At 45.0% G+C, this 17,857-nt stretch overlaps 2 protein-coding genes across 7 annotated transcripts in view; one reads left to right on the top strand and one right to left on the bottom strand.

The window, feature by feature from the left end:
* The window catches only part of Urgcp (upregulator of cell proliferation), a 45,506-nt gene extending 36,256 nt beyond the window's left edge, over positions 1–9,250 (bottom strand). For both annotated transcript variants that reach the window (XM_085829126.1, XM_021178472.2), the window contains exon 1: positions 8,973–9,250. The gene's annotated coding sequence lies outside the window, so the exon portion shown is untranslated. The remainder of the gene's footprint in view (positions 1–8,972) is intronic.
* Positions 9,222–17,857, top strand: part of Ube2d4 (ubiquitin conjugating enzyme E2 D4) — a 25,158-nt gene continuing 16,522 nt past the window's right edge. For 2 of the 5 annotated variants that reach the window (XR_015044814.1, XM_021178475.3), the window contains exons 1-4: positions 9,240–9,334; positions 10,824–10,887; positions 14,103–14,134; positions 14,229–14,306. Coding sequence is in view for 4 of the 5 variants with exons in the window: in XM_021178475.3 (XP_021034134.1) it covers positions 9,311–9,334; positions 10,824–10,887; positions 14,103–14,134; positions 14,229–14,306 (198 nt within the window). In the remaining variant the exon portion in view is untranslated. Of the gene's footprint in view, positions 9,335–9,537; positions 9,619–10,823; positions 10,888–14,102; positions 14,135–14,228; positions 14,307–17,857 lie in introns of those variants that run through there. The other 3 variants (XM_085829127.1, XM_029483242.2, XM_085829128.1) reach the window with 3 other exon arrangements.

Raw genomic sequence — 17,857 nt, 5'->3', positions numbered from 1 at the left:
CATACCTTCAATCCTAAACAATCAAGTTAGTTTGTAGAAGGAAGCAGCCATGTTTGAAAGTGGTATCTAAATGAGGGGCAGACAAAGTGATGAATCAGAGAAAGATTTGACAGAATAAATAGAGATATTGTATGCTCAACTCTCAATAGAACAGCACAGAAAAGAGAGAGAGTGAAGGACTCTAAGGGCTTTTTTCCAGTTCCACACCCTCCTTATAGCTTCCCCTTCCCGACTGGGGTCAAGGCTAGGCCAAATTCTATTCTCCACCCACAAGAGCATTCTTGAGTAAAAAATTCTCAGAATGTCCTGATAGTCACCTAACCCTCTGGAAAGTCCCAGGGAGAGTTCAATTGTGTGTCATGCTTGCTAACACACAAATAGATTTAAAGGTCAATAGGTTTAGCCAACAAGTTTGAACTGTAACCTTGCTGATATAACCTGTGCCTCTAAAATGTATAAAAACTGCTTGTAATAGCCATTCAGGGGTCACCTTCTAGTAACTCACCTTGAAGGACTAATTGAAGGTTGACCCTCACGCGCCGGAAAATAAACCTCTTGTTTTTGCATCAATCTGTGTCTTGGTGTCTCACAGGGGCATCTCAAAGTAAGTACCATTGACTGAGGGCCGGAGTCTTACAAGAGCAGTGCAGAAAGAGAGAAGATGGGGCAATTTTACCAGGACAGGTTTCAGGGGAAGATAGAACAAAGTCAGAAAATGAGAAGGAACCAGAAGATTAAAACAGACTGCCAGACCTAGTTTGAAGCCAAGCAAAGCAATTCAGTCAGAAGCCAAAAAGAAGCCAGAACAACTGAGTTGAGCCAGTCACCAAGAGATCAGAAAGAGCTAGAAAGGGTAAGTTTATTCAGCAGTAAGCCTCCAAGATGACAATTATATCTGGCAGGTAAAAGATATTTTTACAGAGCTGGAGAGCTGGTTCACTGATTGGAGAGAGCAGGGTTGACCAGAGTGAGCAGAGGTCCTAAAAATTCAATTCTCAACAACCACATGAAGGCTTACAACCATCTGTATAGCTACAGTGTACTCACATACATAAAATAAATAAATAAATCTTTTTTTTTAAAAAAAGATATTTTTACAATGGTGACAGGAAAAGAACAACCCTCACAAGCTGTCTTCTGATCTTCAAAGGACATGCCCACATAGACACATATATAAGTAAATAAAGGGAAAAATCACTGGAAATCCAAATGACCCTGTAAAAAGTAAAAATACTGAATCACTTATCAAAAACTTCCAAAGTCTAAGGCCAAATGTCTTTACTGATGAGTTCTTCCAATTTTTTTTTTTTAGAAAACCTCAATCCTGCTCAAACTCTTTCAAAAAACAATAATAAAATAAAGCTATATAAAGAAAGTAACCTACTGACCTATATCCCTCAGAATTTAGTTACAGAAATCCTGAAACAGCCAGCACTTGGGAGGAGATACAGGTAGATCTCTGGTAGTTTGAGGCCAGCCTGGTCTATATAGTGAGTTCCAGGACAGCCAAAGCTATAGTGAAATACTGTCTCCAAAAGAAAAGAAGTGTGTGGAGAGCTTTTGTGACTGCTTGGCAGGAATTTGACATTGGGCCCAGACAGGGAAGCAGGCTCAGGCTGGAATCTGACTTTGGGCTAGAACAAAGAAGTAAGCTTCAGGCAAGAGTTTGACTTTGGGCCAGGACAGAGAAGCAGGCTCAGATATCTTGGTCATCCTGATTAGCCCGTAGAAACAGTGATCATGGGACTTTGTTTATTGTCTTGCTTGTTCCTTGACTATTTATTGTCTTGCTTGTTCCTTAGCCTAGAGCTGAGGGAGAGAAAGGAGAAAAGAGAAGAAGAAAGGAGAAGGAAAGAAGGAAGGAGAGAAACCTATTTTAATAGATCTACAGTGGTTTGGTGCAATACAAAGTTCTATCAAGGCAATAAGCACACATACAAGAATATTTACAGGAAAATGAAAAGCTACAAATGGAAAGACTGGGAGGTAGAAAAGCCCTATAATCCCAGCACTCAGAGGTGGGGCAGAATAAAAAGTTCAAGGCTATCCTCCACTATATACTGAGTGTCACAAGCACACTGTGCCAGAAACACAAACACTAAAGTCACAAGATTCAATGGCTTCAGTGGCAACAATGTGCCAGATAATCCCGTTTTCTTTGGTAATCTGGTGAAGGCAAATGCAGGTCCTTTCATTACAATATTTTTGTCCTGTGTGCATGCATGTTTATATGTGGAAACCTGATGCTGATTTTGCAGATCATCACCCGTGGATAGTAATCCATGCCAGGTAGTTTAGTGGGTAGAACAGGTTGAGATCCTGGAAACTCATACCTGGGATGGTAGGCGTCTACCTGCTCTCTGCCAAATTCTTAGCCTGGAACACATGCCACACTCCTCATATAAGGAAATGTGACCTGTGGTCTCATAGGCCCAGAACAGAGTTCTCCATTCTAATGAGGTACCTAGAGGCCCCGAGGGTTTAGCCAATAAGCTTCCCTTCCCAGACATTTCTCTCTGCAATAGTTATTTAATCTCAGGTCCACCCTGAGAAGTTGGTACATTTGTATCCATTTTCCCCAATGAACAGACAATAAACAGTTTAGAACCATCAACTGCCTATTTCATCAAGAATTGCAGTGGGCAGCATGGAAGAGGTCTTTGATTAACGAGCCTAAATCTCCTGTAGAAGGCCCATCTGTGCACCCAGCCATAACTACTGCCACCAAGCTAATGACAATCACCTCTGAGCTAAGCCAGTCTTCTCCCCTCCCCAAACCTCCCAACGCTCCCCCCCCCTCCCATCCTCATAGCCTGCAGGCACTCAGCTCCATTCTCAGCACTTCTGTGACTCCCAGAGGTGCCTGGATATACAAGAGTCTGAGAACCATCACGGCTCAGCCTCATTGCAGGTCTGGGAACCCTGACACTTCGTTCCTGACTTCTCTGTGTGGTTCTCCAGCAGCAACTGGGGGTCCAGAAGTCAAGAATACCAACTCCAACATTCCTATATCTCAGACAGAATTTTACACACACACAGCAGTGTCTCTGTACTTCCCTGAAGCCCAGCAGCTGCTGGTGGCAGCATGGGATACGTGCAGTTAAACCTATAAATAGGTGCAGGGCAGAACTCAGACCAACAATCATCAATTATTTTTATTCAAGGAGGCAGAGTTCTTCAAGCAAACCCAGAGCTTGAGCCAAGTCTCCTTGGTCAGCTTGCTTGGTGGATAACCTGTCTCTGCTTTCTGAGGCTGAAATTACAGTTGCAATTCCCACTTGGTATTTACTTTGGTGATCAGAAACCCTGTCCTCACACTTGCATATCAAACACTTAAATCACTGAGCCATCTCTTCAATACAGTGGTAATTTTGGAATGTGGTTTCTTTTAAAAATGTAGAAATATTATAAGAATGTGCTTCCATTTTAACCCTAGGTGTGGGGATGTGGGGCTGCTTTGGACTGGACTGTCCTCACCAGCCAACTAAGGGCTTGCCTCATGCTCTAGCAGAGGCATGGCTTTCAAAGGTGCAGATAGTTTCTACAATTTTGTGATGTTAAAAATTCTGGGAACTTTTCAGAGGATAGTTAAGTGCTAGAGCCCTGATTTTGAGTGGGTGGGTGAGGTAGGTTGTGGTTTGTTAGTGACCATGGTCAAAAAAGAAACAAAAGAAACTAGATTCTGGGATATTCCTAATTCTTCTCTCCCCTCTATCCTTGCTTCTTTATCTAGTGTTAGAGGATGAAACCTCGGGGATAAAGGGTAGGAAAAAGAAGAAACCCACAAAGTAGCAAAGACCAGTAATACCTAGCCCCTTTATTTCAATCGTGGTTTTTGTTGTTGTTGTTATTAGTTTTGTTTTTGTTTTTTGGAGATGTGGTCTATGTTGTTCAGGCTGGCCTCAAACTCTGCTCACTTTTGCCTTCCAAGTGACATGCATACATACATTACACACATATATATATATATATATATATATATATATATATATATATATATATTTGGTTTACAGAAAAAAATATTGGGCTGGTAAGATGGCTCAGAGGTTAAGAGTACTGACTGCTCTTTCAGAGATCCTGAGTTCAATTCCCAGCAACAACATGGTAGCTCACAACCATCTGTAATGGGATCTGATGTGTATTCACATACATAAAATAAATAAATCTTAAAAAAAAAAAAAAGAAAAAGAAAAGACAAGTTAAGGAGGCTGTAACAGAGTTAAAGTGAGCTGAGAATGCAAGTAGAGTCTGTATAGCATAATGAAGCACTGGTGTGGTGGTCTGACCAAGGCTAGTTCATATATTGGAATGCTCAGTCATCAGAGAGTAGTAATACTCAAGGATTAGGAGGGATGGTTTTGTTGGAGGAACTGCACAACTGGGACTGGGCTTTGCAGTTTCAAAAGCCCAAGCCAGGCCCAGTCAGTGGCTCTGGAAGAATACTGCTGCCTGCAGATCTGGACTTAGGACTAAGTCACTTCTCCAGAATCATACATGAACTGCATGCCACCATGCTCTCCACCATGACCATAACAGACTAAACTTCTGAAACTGCATACAAGTCCCAATGAAATGCTTTCTACGAGTTGCCTCGGTTACAGTGACTAAGACAATGGGAAAGAAGCTGCTGTTGACAGTGTTCAAAGCTGCAGAGTTCCAGCACCAAGGCCAAAGGCAGACCAGGTCTAAGATCAGTTCAGGTACAGATGGATGGATGGCAGCAGGCAGGCAGCTCATGTCAACAGCAGTGGACCAAGGCTCAGAGGCCGCAGGAATAGTTCAGAATTCTGTCTTTCTGTGGACCTTGATGCACACCCGAGCATCAGATAACAGAGGAGGTGGGTCACCACACTGAAGCGCTAGGTGTCTCACACTGTTTGGGGTCCTGGCTGAGGACCCTTCCCCTAGGCTGACTTATGTCAGATAAGTTCTTGTGTCTAATTTGTTTGATATGATTTTAATCTACCCACATGCCCCCATTGTCTCCACTCACCCAATAAATTTATAGGCTAGACCCCTCTCTTCTTCCAGGAGTCTGCCATTAACCAGCCCATGCTGCATGGGTGGTGCCTATCCCTACTGTTGAAAGATGGTGGTGTTTACTTGTGCATCCAGAGCAAGATCCTTCAATTTCAAAATCAAGTCAAAAGCTGCTTATAAATGCTCTCAGGGCAACCCAGGCTGAAACCCACTGTTTTAAACAACATGGGGTGACTCATAGTAGGGAATAGCCCGATCTCAACAATGAGTGCAAGGCAGGCATTGCTGCATACGACCATCGTCAAGACAATACAGAGTGGGAAGGGAGAGAAGGCTTGCACAAGGTTTCTGGTGTGTATGTGTGGTGTATACTGGGCATATACACGCACACGTGTGGGTGCATGTGTGAAGATCAGAAAACATTTTGTGGAGTCAGTTCTCTCCTACCTTCAGGTGGCCTCTGGAAGCCTAACACAAGTCACCAGACTTGTGCAGCAAGAGCCTTTCCCTGCTGCGCCAGTGCACTGCCCATACAGGAGACTCTAAGTGAGGGGTGTACGCCCTTGAAGGAGGTGATGGGATTTCCTCCTCTTCCTCTTTTTTTTCCCCCATTTTCTGGCTGCAGTAAGATGAGGTGCCGTGTCCTCCTGCTTCTACAATATACTGACTTATCACAGGCCCTATACCAATGGATGTTCAACTGTGGACTGAAACTTCCAAAACTATAAACCAAAATGAGCCCTCCAAGTTTCTGTTTTTGTTTTGTTTTGTGCTTTGTGACAAGGTTACATAGACCAGGCTGCCTGTAAACCCAGGGATACACCTGACTCCTCCTCAAAGCACTGAGACTAAGGCTATGGATTCACACACCAAACAGACTTTTCTAAGATCTGTATTTCATATATTTGCAACAGTGACAAAGCTTGCCACAGCTCCAAAGCATGTTTTAAGATTTTTTTTATTATGTATATGTGTGTCTGTGCAAGTGAGTGAAGATAAGTCGGCAGTCAGAGGCATCCAATTCCCTGGAACTGAGTTAAAGGCTGTTGATCTGCAAGACCAATATTCACTTAATTACTAAACCATCTCTCCAGCCTTTAGAATGCTTTTCTTGAGGAAATGAATTAACTATCTTGGAAGTTTAGCACCTTTATTTTTTTTCTTGCACCACTGTGTGCCTTTCTAGCTCTTTACCACAGATCACTGTGAGGCCCAAATTGAGCAGTTACAGCTGTCCAACCTTCGATGTCTCCAGAACTGTGAACTACATTCAAATACAAAAACCAGATCACATAACAATGTAAGCTAAACTCAAATTTAAGTTCCTTCTACCTCCACCTCCTAAGTGCTAGGATTCTAAGCACTGTTGTATTCATTTCTGTGATAGAACACTCTGACCAGGAGCAACCTGAGACTTAGTGACTTAAAATTCTAGATCACAATTCATCACGGAAGGAAGTCAAGACAGAACTTCAAGGGAGGCCTGCTTTCTATTCCATACAGCATCGCATCCAACCATGGAACTCACTTCACGAGGATGTAGGGTAGGGACCACAGAGGTTGCCACTTGCTGGCTGGCATGAAGGCTCATGAACTTTTATATACACTTGAAGATCACCTTACTAGAGAATGGTGTTGTCTGTAGTGGGCAGAGCCATCCCACCAGCCCTCCAAAGTCTCTTATTCTCTGCAAGGTGACCAAAGTTATGTGTGTGTGTCAGGGTAGAGGGTAGTTGTAATTTACTTGCCTGATTTTTTTGGAGACAAGATCTCACTATACCATACTGGTTGGTGCTATATAGCCCAGGCTGACCTCAAGCTCACAGAGATCTGCTTCTGCCTCCTAAGTGCTAGGACTAGAGATGAGCACCATCCTGCCTGGCTGTTAGGTTTTTGAGACAGGGACTCACTTGCAACCCAGGCTGGCCTGAGCTAACAGCAATCCTCTTGTCTTGGCCTCACAAGAGCTGGAATTATAGGCACAAGACACCAACTCCAGTTACATTTGTTTATTTTTTTAATGGGAGACTCTAAATGTTGCCCAGGTTGGCCCTAACTCATGATATTCCTTTCTCAGTTTCCAAAGTAGCTAGAGTACAAATGAGAGCCAATGCACCCAACTGGAAATGTGCACCCAGCTGGGCTGTGAAAACCTGACTCCAGAAGCAAAGCCTTACACTTAAGCCATCTGAGGGATGTTTCAACGAGCTTTGGAAGATTACTCAAGAAAAACAAAGGAAGCTTTCCAGATAAAAGTAGGCCACAGGGCTGGAAAGATAGCCCAGTGGTCTAGAGCACCTGTTCCTGCAAAAGACCCAGGACTACATGGTGGTTCACAACCATCTTTAATTCCAGTTCCAGGAAATCCAACCCCTCTCTAACCTCTTCAAACCACTGTGGACACATACATACATACATACATACATACAAATATAAACATACAGCAAATATTCATATATATGTATATATAATATATGTAATAAAATGAAAAGAATCTAAAAGAGAAAGAGTCAAGGTGTAAAGATATAGAAGATGGGGCTGGAGAGATGGCTCAGTGGTTAAGATCACTGGCTGCTCTTCCAGAGGCCCTGAGCTCAGTTTCCAGCAACCACATGGTGGCTGACAACCATCTGTAATGGGATCTGATGCCCTTTTCTGGTGTGTCTGAAGACAGCCACCGTGTACTCATATACATTAAATAAATAAATGGGTTTTTTTTTAATGTAGAAGGTGCAGGATGGGTGGATCTCTGTGAGCTGAATGAAGGCCAGCCTGGCCTACAGAGTGAGCTCCAGGATAGCCAGGGTTATACAGAGACCCTGTCTTGAAAGATCTGCCTGTTTCTGCCTCTAGAGTGATAGGATGAAAGGCATGAGCCACCACCAGCACCATAGCATAACTAAAGTTACGGAAGTAAAACTTACAGACAGCAGACCCTAAGGGATCACAGAGAGCCCTGAATGTATTCCCACAGGCCACAGGGCTTCCTTGTGGAGTTTTGGAAGAGGGTGAAGCTTGGTAAGGCTTATAGTTTACAGGACAGTTCATGACGTGTTTAGGATAAATTAGGAGAATAGGTGAATGGAATATAGGAATCTGGCTGGGAAACCATTTAAGTGTTCGATTCATTGTTTTTGTTTTGGGCAGGGTTTGTATGCATATGGTGCAGGAGCGTGACAGAGGCCAGAGTAGAATGCCAGATATATGCCAGCGTAGATGCTACTCTCTGTGCCTTACTGCTTTGGGTGCACGGTCTCTCACTGAACTGGAATCTTGCCATCTATGCTAAGGTAGCTCCAGGGATCCTGTCATGCCGGCTACCCAGTGCTGGGGTTAGAGACGTGAGCAGCCAACCTCACCTTTTCTGTGGGTGCTCATGATCTCAGGGCCCCATGCTCGCACCACAAGCACTCCTATCTACTATCTCCTCTGCTCCTCTAGTTGTTTTACATTTTCCTTTGGGGGGTTTTTCTTTTCTTTTTTTTTTTTTTTTTTAAGACATGGTCTTACTCTGCAATCCAGGCTGGCCTCAAACTCACTATGTAGTCCAGTCTGGTGTTGGAACACCTTTGGTCCAGAGCAACTGCATTAGCATACCCTATTAGGTATATCTGTCTGGAAACAATATATATATGATTATTTATATATACAGTCCAGACTCTTTACTGTATGAGGCATGCTGATATTTTGTATTTTACCATATTCTATTTCATTTCCAAGATACTATTACACAGATTTTGTGACATACTACTAAGTTTTTACACTTGGTCTTAAACACCTCGATGTCTTGGGGAAAGGGAAGCGGGATTTAGCTTGGGATGTGCACTTTCAGGCTGAGTCTCAATAGCGGCAGTGCATTGAAGCCAACTAAGTACTACTGAAAATGCAGCTCTCCAGACATGTAGATGCATCTGTGTTCAGCACCTACGCGTATTCAGAAATATCTGTAACACTTCTGCCCAGAAAGCATATAAAAGTGAATGTATACTTACAGCGCTGACAACCACTAAGCTCAGGAGTTAAGTGACAGCCCGGGGAGGAGCCCAGGGAGGGGCAGAGAGCATTGCGTGTGGCGCCTGCGGTTTCAGGCATGCCCTGGTGTACAGGCCCCTCGCCTAGCAGAAACCAGTGCCACAGGGCCCAGTGACCGTGGCCTAGTAACTGACCGTGCGCGACACGGTGGTCAGACCCAGGACTGCTGCGCGCACTAGCTACCCACAGCGCACCGCGGCGCGCACGCGTAGAGCGCCGCTCCCGGCGTGCAGCGTTGTGGCCCAGACGGCCGCCTTAGGCTGCCCCGCAGGGCCGGTGGGGCACGAGCAGCGGGAGCATGGCTCTAAAACGGATCCAGAAGGTAAGAGTGGCGGAAACGGGGTCCTCCCGCCCGTCCACTCTGCGGGCTGTCGCGGCGGGTGCGGCAGGGCGCACTGACACTTGCCCCGCGCGAGGCGGAACCGCTGCCGCCGGCGCAGACTTAGGAGGTGGCTGCGTGCGCCCGGCGGGCGACTTGCGGGGGCGGAGTCACGCGACCGGGTCACGTGCGCGCGCAGCTGCGGGCGGGAGTTTAGGGAAGCAGAGGGGTGTCTCCCAGGGTGCCTAGCACGAGAGGACGAGCTGCGGGAGTATTTCATCCCGTAGGTTTGTATTAGCCTATTAACCTAGAGCCTGGTAATTGCATCTCAGAAAAAGAAACCACCAATCCACCCTTTACCATTTGTTAACGTTTTAGCCTATCTACTTTTCGTCCTTTTCCTAAAGAAAATTATTTTATATTTCTAAGTTGTTTTTTGTTCCGTTTTAGTTTGGTTTGGTGTTTTGAGAGACACGGTCTCTATGTAGTCCTGGCTGACCCAGAACTCGCTATGTAGACAAGGCCACCTCAAACTCACAGAGATCCTCCTGCCTCTGCTTGCCGAGGGGCGTGCATCGCCATACTCTGCATTATACTGTAATTTATGATCCATGTTTTCACATAGTATTAATAGTTGGGATTTTCTATACTGCAAAATGGTATTTATAACCTCTTTTTGGAAGGATTTGGGGACAGGTGTGGTGGCGCACGTCTTTAATCCCAGCACTTGGGAGGCAGAGTTCGAGGCCAGCCTGGTCTACAAAGTGAGTTCCAGGACAGGCAGGGCTACACAGAGAAACCCTGTCTCGAAAAACCAAAAAGAAAAAAAAAAAAAAAAGAGTGAGAGTGAGCAGGCAAATAGCAATGGACCTTCTTCCATGTCCTTTTTTGTGGGTTACCACCAGAAGGTGTGGCTCAGGCTTAGGGTGGGCTTTCCAACTTCAAATGATCCAATCAAGAAAATCTCTCACAGCTGCTTGCATTTTAATTGACTCGAGATTTAGTCTAGTTGACAATCAAGATTGTCCATCACATTATAACCAGGCACTCCAAAAGGTCTCATTTTGACCTTCATTTGGTTCTTAGGTACAAACTGTTGCTCACCTCAAACGCTATATTTTGTGTGTGTGTGTGTGTGTGCGCGCGCGTGTGCACACGCACGCACCACATGTGTAAGATGCCCTTGGAGGCAAGAAGAGTGTGTTGGATCACCTGGAGCTTAAGTTACAGTGGTTGTGAGCCCCTTGAAGTGAGTGCTGGGAACAGAACTCTGTCTGCTGAAAGAGCAGCAAGTGCTTTTAACTGCTGAGTGTCTCTAGTCTGTCCAGGAACTCTTGGCCATCTTGTATCCACCTCTGTAAGTAGCCTCCTGCCTGGCCTTCTTTCCAGCCACCTCCTAAGGGCTTCTGCCAGATTAATCATGGCCAGAGGACCAGTGTGTACAGGCAGCTTCCAAGGCATAGAGCAACCTAACTCGTGTCTCATGTTCTAGGAACTGACTGACTTACAGAGGGATCCCCCTGCTCAGTGTTCCGCGGGACCTGTGGGTGATGACTGTAAGTATCCTTCCAGATTTCAGAAGGCTCGCAGTCAAAGCCTCCTGTGTCATCAGAGACTCTCCCCACCGAGCAGTTCTTAGGATATCTAACTCTTTTCCTTTCACATAGTTATGAATTGCTTTTTGTTTGGTTGGTTTTTGCTGTTTTAATACATGTCTGTTCAGTAGCTGAGGCTGGCCTGAACATACAATGTAGCCCAGATTGGCCTCAAGCTGTATCTACCTGTCTTATTCTTCAGATTGCGAGAATTATAAATGTGTGCCACCTCGCCCACTGTAGGTTGCTTTGTCTTTTCTCTCTTTTTGTTTTCGTTTTGTTTTGCTGGGTTTTGTGTGTGTGTGTGTTTAAAGTTTAAGGATCACTTTGCATTGTGTTAGAGTCTGAGAACAACAACAGAACTGGTAAGCTATAAAGTTTGACGGAGAAGAGAAGTAGTTCAGGAAAGCAGGTGTGTTCCGCGACGATGCTCAGCTGATGCATGAAGTTGGGAACTGGGTTCTTCTGAGAAGCAGTGAGAAAGTCTAGACAAGAGGCAGTTTGAGCATGCTTAGGATTTTGGCTAGTATCCAAAAAAATAGAAAGGGTTTTAGAACTCAGTAAAGTGGGCAGATGTGGTGACAATCTGTAAGTTACTGCCTGAATTGCTTTCTCAGTGGAGATCATGAGCTCATATCAGTGTGACTGGTCGTGTTACATTCCAAATGGAGCCTGCACCATCAGAAATCATTTTTTCTCTGCTGAGTCATAAGGAAGGCAGGTTGTCCCAGCTCAGACACGGGACACTAGTGCAAATGGTACACGGATAGTTTTTAATTATTTAATTTTTAAATTATTTTACATGTATTTTATTATTTTATCTATATGTATGTCTGTACACAACAGTGCCTCCAGAAACCGGAAGAAGGCATTGCATCCCCTAGAATTGGAGTTACAGATGGTTGTGGTTGCTGGGAATTGAACCTGGGTGCTCTGGAAGAACAGCCAATGCTCTTAACAACTGAGCTATTTCTCTGGTCCCTTCACTGTATCTTTAGAGACAGGGTCTCTAGCTGAACCCAGAACTCACCTTTTTTGGCTAGACTGGCTGGCTAACTACCTAACCCCTAAGTTTTACTATACACACACACACACACACACACACACAACACACACACAGACACCGTTGCACGCTGGTGCTGACATGCAAACCCAGCCCCTCATTGTTTACAGAAAGTTCTTTGCCCATCAAGTCAGCTTCATGGCCCTGTCATTTTTATTTTTGAGACAGTGTAGATTGCCATAAAATTTGAGCCCCCTGCAAATGGTTATTTTTATGTAATATATATTTTTCTATCACTTAATAAAAATTTTTTTAGGACTGGAAAGGTGATTCAGTCAGTACATAAGGATCTGAGTTATATCCGAAGTACTCACACTGAAGTACATTCCTGTCTTCCTAGTTCCACTGAGATAGCTAATGGGTAAAAGCATGTTCCATGAAAATCTGGCAACTTGAATTTGATCCCCATAGCCCATGTATAAGTGGAGAGAAGCAACTGCATAGGGTACTGTCCTCTGACTTTCACATACACCCCATGGCGCATATGAGCGTCCTACACAGAGATCATATTCATATACATATATATATATATATATATATATATATATGTATATATATATATAACTTAAAAACCAAATAACTAGCATGAGATGAAATTAAAACAGTCAAAAGCATTAGATGTGATATTTTCAAGCCAGCAAAATGACTCAACAGGTAATGCACTTGTTGCTCAAATCTGATGACCCGAGTTCAGTCCTATGGCACCACAGGCATGCAGAAATAACGAGTTATCTTTTTTTAAAAGATTTATTGATTGATTGATTGATTGATTTTATATGAGTATACTGTAGCTGTCTTCAGACACACCAGAAGAGGGCATCAGATCCCATTACAGATGGTCATGAGCCACCAAGAAGTTGCTGGGAATTGAACTCAGGACCTCTGGAAGAGCAGTCAGTGCTCTTAATCACTGAGGCATCTCTCCAGCCCAGCAATAAAGATTTAAAATGTTAAAGCAATATCTTCATTAGCTCAGGCAAGCATTTGATTGAAATATTGAGGAAGATCTGTGAGCCAAGGAGTTTCAGAAGATTGTCTTCAATCCTGTGTTCTAAACATAAGTGTTGTCCATGTCTTGCTGACATGGACTGAACCTATAGAATATTTGAGCAGGTGACAAGAAAACCAGGACAGGTCTAGGCCTTAAACCTTGCCTTACATCAATATCTGTCGTGGATTTATATGAGATGGATTTTCTTGAGAATAGAGATCTCTAAGAACTCACAAGCCCACCACCGCATTAGTGAAAGGACAGTGCTTACAGAGGCTCTGGAGTCCTTGCCCTGAAGTACTTTGGAGCCGTGGATGTGGCTGTTTGGAGCATTCCGAGCAGCTTGGTGAGCCCCTGTGTACTAGGGATAGGCAAAGCAGTCAAGACAGCCCGAGACCCTGGAGACAACAGGAGTTTTCATATGAAAGTCTGGCTGCTGAAGGGCAGGGACTTGAGAGAAACAGGAAGGCTTCACGGTTTGTTATCAAAACCTCAGAAGACTGCCTAGGTCACTAGGTAGGATGACATGGGTGACCAAGAAGCCCCACAGCCTGACCAAGACGCAGAAAAGCGCTTGCCAAGAGCAGCATGTAAAGAGCAAAGCCTAGCTAGGATGCAGTTTTGTGCCGAGTGCTAGACTGTAGTCACCGTGCTGAAGAGCCCTTGCTGCTCTTTCAGGGAGCCTGAGTTCAGTTCCTACGACCACTTGGAATCCTTAACTGTCTTCAGTTCTAGTCCAGGGGATCCAACACCGTTCTAGCCTTCTAAGTGCCAGAATCAGTCTGGACCACAAAAGATCTGAGGGAACCCTAACCTCAGTTCTGAGAGTTGCTCATCAGTCATGTGCTCATGGTAGGGTCAGCAGGGCTGCACAGGCAAGCATTCCTGGTTGGCAGCAACTGCCTAGGAAACTGAATTTGGATCTGTGTCATGTTACTAACCTATAACCCTGGCTGCAGCAGCTTCTAAGGAGCCCTGGAGTCCTAGTGAGTGCTTCTCCAAGCCCCACACTTGCAGTCGGTGTCAGAAGCAAGGCTTGTGTGGAGCCCAGCAGCACCCTTCCAGGAGAACAGGCGCCTTCCCTGAGGAGCCTTACATGCCTGTCTCTCTTTTGTCTTGTAGTGCTCCACTGGCAGGCCACCATCATGGGCCCGGTAGGTAGTGCTGCTGCATGCACAGCTCTAGGTTGTTTCTGGAACTTCATCTTTCCTGCAGGCATTGATGTCTTCCTCTGTCTTGTCCTTCCAGAATGACAGTCCTTACCAAGGAGGTGTTTTTTTCCTGACCATCCACTTCCCTACAGATTATCCTTTCAAGCCCCCAAAGGTGAGGCTGCCCCCAACTCCCACTGTTCTGATGAAAGGACAGCTTATGATGACTTTCTCTTGCCATGATAAGAGAGAGCGGTGTGTACCTTTTCCCAGTGCTCTGCCTTTACCAGTCAATGGTCAGCCTGCTGAGACTCCTGACATTCACGATTAGCCTTATCTTACAGTTTCTCTTGCTGTGATAATGTCAAGACCTTACGACTCCTAGGTCACATCCTATCACTAAGGGATACCAGGACAGAAACGCAAGCAGGAACCTGGAGACAGGAACCTGGAGACAGGAGCCTGGAGACAGGAGCCTGGAGACAGGAACCTGGAGACAGGAGCCTGGAGACAGGAGCTATGTGCAGAGACTATGGAGGAATGTTGCTTACTGATTTGGCTCCTAGTGGCTTGCTTAGCCCGTTTTCTTGAACCCAGGATCATTTGCCTATGGGTAGCACCACTCACAGTGGGCTGGGTCTTCCTACACCAATCATTAATCAAGAAAATGTCCTACAGATTTGCCTATAGGCTAATCTGGTAGCCATTTTTCTCAGTTTAGTCCCAAATGACTGGCTTATGTCAAGTTGACAGAAAACTATCCAGGACTGTTGTGGTAAGTGGTTTCCATAATGAAGTCACAATTTTAAAGTTTCTTCGGGTACCAGGACTATAGAGTATAAAAGACCTGACCACTGTAGGTGGAAGGTACCAGCAGTCTGAAAGAGGAGGCAACAGTGAGGCACGATTGTGCATAGCTTTAATTTAACTTTAACCCCAGCACTTGGAAGACACAGGTGGATCTCTGTGAGATTAAGGCCACCCAGAGCTATAGAGCTATGCAGTAAGACTCTGTGTCTTAGTCAGGGTTTCTATTCCTGCACAGACATCATGACCAAGAAGCAGTTGGGGAGGAAAGGGTTTATTCAGCTTACACTTCCACATTGCTGTTCATCACCAAAGGAAGTCAGAACTGGAACTCAGGCAGGTCAGGAAGCAGGAGCTGATGCAAAGGCCATGGAGGGATGTTCATTACTGGCTTGCTTCCCCTGGCTTGCTCAGCCTGCTCTCTTATAGAACCAAGACTACCAGCCCAGGGATGGTCCCACCCACAAGGGGCCTTTCCCCTTGATCACTAATTGAGAAAATGCCTTACAGTTGGATCTCATGGAGGCACTTCCCCACCTGAAGCTCCTTTCTCTGTGATAACTCCAGCCTGTGTCAAGTTGACACACAAAACCAGCCAGTACACCCTGTATCAAAGGTGGGGGGGGGGGGGAGGAAAGAAAGAGAAACAGAAAGAAGAAAAAGATGAGGGTCCAGTTATAAATCAGCTAATGAGGGGGGAGTGTTGTTGTTTGGGTCTTTAGTTGTATATTGGAGTGCTTTGGGAAATGCAGTATATTGGAGAAAATAGACCAGAGTTAATAAGAGACTGTTAAAATAGCCACAGATGGCAGTAGGTAGGTTAATGAAGATCCCTAAACTGCCCTTTATCATTGTAGGAGAGTCTATTCAGGCTCTGGCTTCCTTCCTTGCCATGTCAGACAGAGTCCTCAACTGGTGTGGTTTTATACCTGCCCCAGGGATGTTAAGAGAAGGTCCTGGGGGAGGCAGGTGTGCTACGGTGCCCAGCCCAGTGAGGCACCTGGGACCTGCACACCCTGGGACTACTCCTCTTCTCTCCACACTTGAAAACACAAAGGTGAAATCATCCACTCATGGAGCCCGAAAAAGTTAGTTTATTTTGTTGTTAAAAGGATTTCAGACAGTCTTTCACATACATACCTGTTGTAGTGACAGTTTTGAAGTTTTGGATTCTTTTTAAAAAACAAATATCATCAGGCTATGTTTTTGTTTTAATCCCAGGTATGGGATACGGGGCTGCTTCAGATTGTCCACAGCAGCTGACTATGATTTGCCTCATGCTCTAGCAGGGGCATGATTTTGCCAGCTGCAGAGAGTTTCTACAATTGTCTTTTAGAATTCAGGGGAATTTTTCAGAGGATAAATAAATGCTAAGAGCCAGTCTGTGTTGGCACACGCCTTTAATCCCAGCACTTGAGAGGCAGAGGCAGGCAGATTTCTGAGTTCAAGGCCAGCCTGGTCTACAGAGTGAGTTCCAGGACAGCCAGGGCTACACAGAGAAACCCTGTCTCTAAAAAACAAAAAACAAAAAACAACAACAACAACAACAAAATTGCTAAGCTCCTGTGAGGCAGATTAGGTTGGTAGTTGGGTGGGTGGTGGGTGAATGGGGGGAGGTGGTTGTGTGCTGGCTGTCACTGGTTGTTGCCCATGGTTTGTTAAGTAGTCGTCCACCAAGAAGAAAGAAAAAATTAGATATCCCGACAGAGACAGTCAAACTTGCCCTAAGGAACTCAATGCCCTATTCAGCAGGAAGTAGTCTAATGATAACATTGCCCCTTTCCTTTCTATCTTTGTTTCTCTCTCCTATCTAATATTAGGGGGTTGAAAGGGTGGGAAAAGAGTGGAGAAGGGTGGGAGAAAGAAGAACCCACCAAATAGCCAAAGACCAGCTAGCCCCTGTGTCTTAGTTTCATTTCTGTTGCTTGAATAGAGACCTGACAGCAGTGACTTAGGGAGAGTCTATTTCACTTCACAGTTTCTGGTTACAGCCCATCATTTCAGGGGAGCCACGCAGCAGGAGCTGGAGACAACCAGTCCTGTTGTGTCCATAATGAAGAAGCAAAGTGGAACGGAATGTACACATTAATATTTATTTCATATTTTGTACATGTGTGTTTTGCCTGCCATATGTATGTGCACTGTTTGCATGCCTGGTGCCTGCAGAGGTCCAATAAGGTGTTGGATCCCTTTGCGGTGGAGTTGCAGTCCATTGTAGCTGCCATATGGGTCCTGGGAACTGAGTGTGGGTCCTCTGCAAGAGCAACAAGTGCCCATGACCACTGAGCCACCTCTTCAGCGCTAGTGCATGCATTCTTTTTTTTTTTTTTTAATTTTTTTTTATTACGTATTTTCCTCAATTACATTTCCAATGCTATCCCAAAAGTCCCCCATACCCTCCCCCCCACTTCCCTACCCACCCATTCCCACTTTTTGGCCCTGGCGTTCCCCTGTACTGGGGCATATAAAGTTTGCATGTCCAATGGGCCTCTCTTTCCAGTGATGGCCGACTAGGCCATCTTTTGATACATATGCAGCTAGAGTCAAGAGCTCCGGGGTACTGGTTAGTTCATAATGTTGTTGCACCTACAGGGTTGCAGATCTCTATAGCTCCTTGGATACTTTCTCTAGCTCCTCCATTGGGGGCCCTGTGATCCATCCAATAGCTGACTGTGAGCAGCTAGGCCCCGGCCTAGTCTCACAAGAGACAGCTATATCAGGGTCCTTTCAGCAAAATCTTGCTAGTGTATGCAATGGTGTCATCGTTTGGAGGCTAATTATGGGATGGATCCCTAGATATGGCAGTCTCCAGATGTTCCATCCTTTTGTCTCAGCTCCAAACTTTGTCTCTGTAACTCCTTCCATGGGTGATTGTTTCCATAGTGCATGCATTCTTAAATTGAGCTCCCATTCTCTGTT

This window comes from Mus caroli, unplaced genomic scaffold (genome assembly GCF_978045245.1).
Source record: "Mus caroli unplaced genomic scaffold, Mus_caroli_1 scaffold_13, whole genome shotgun sequence".
Classification (NCBI taxonomy): Eukaryota; Metazoa; Chordata; class Mammalia; order Rodentia; family Muridae; genus Mus; species Mus caroli.
The sequence above is the reverse complement of the archived record's forward strand: the minus strand, read 5'-3'. Positions and strand labels throughout refer to the sequence as shown.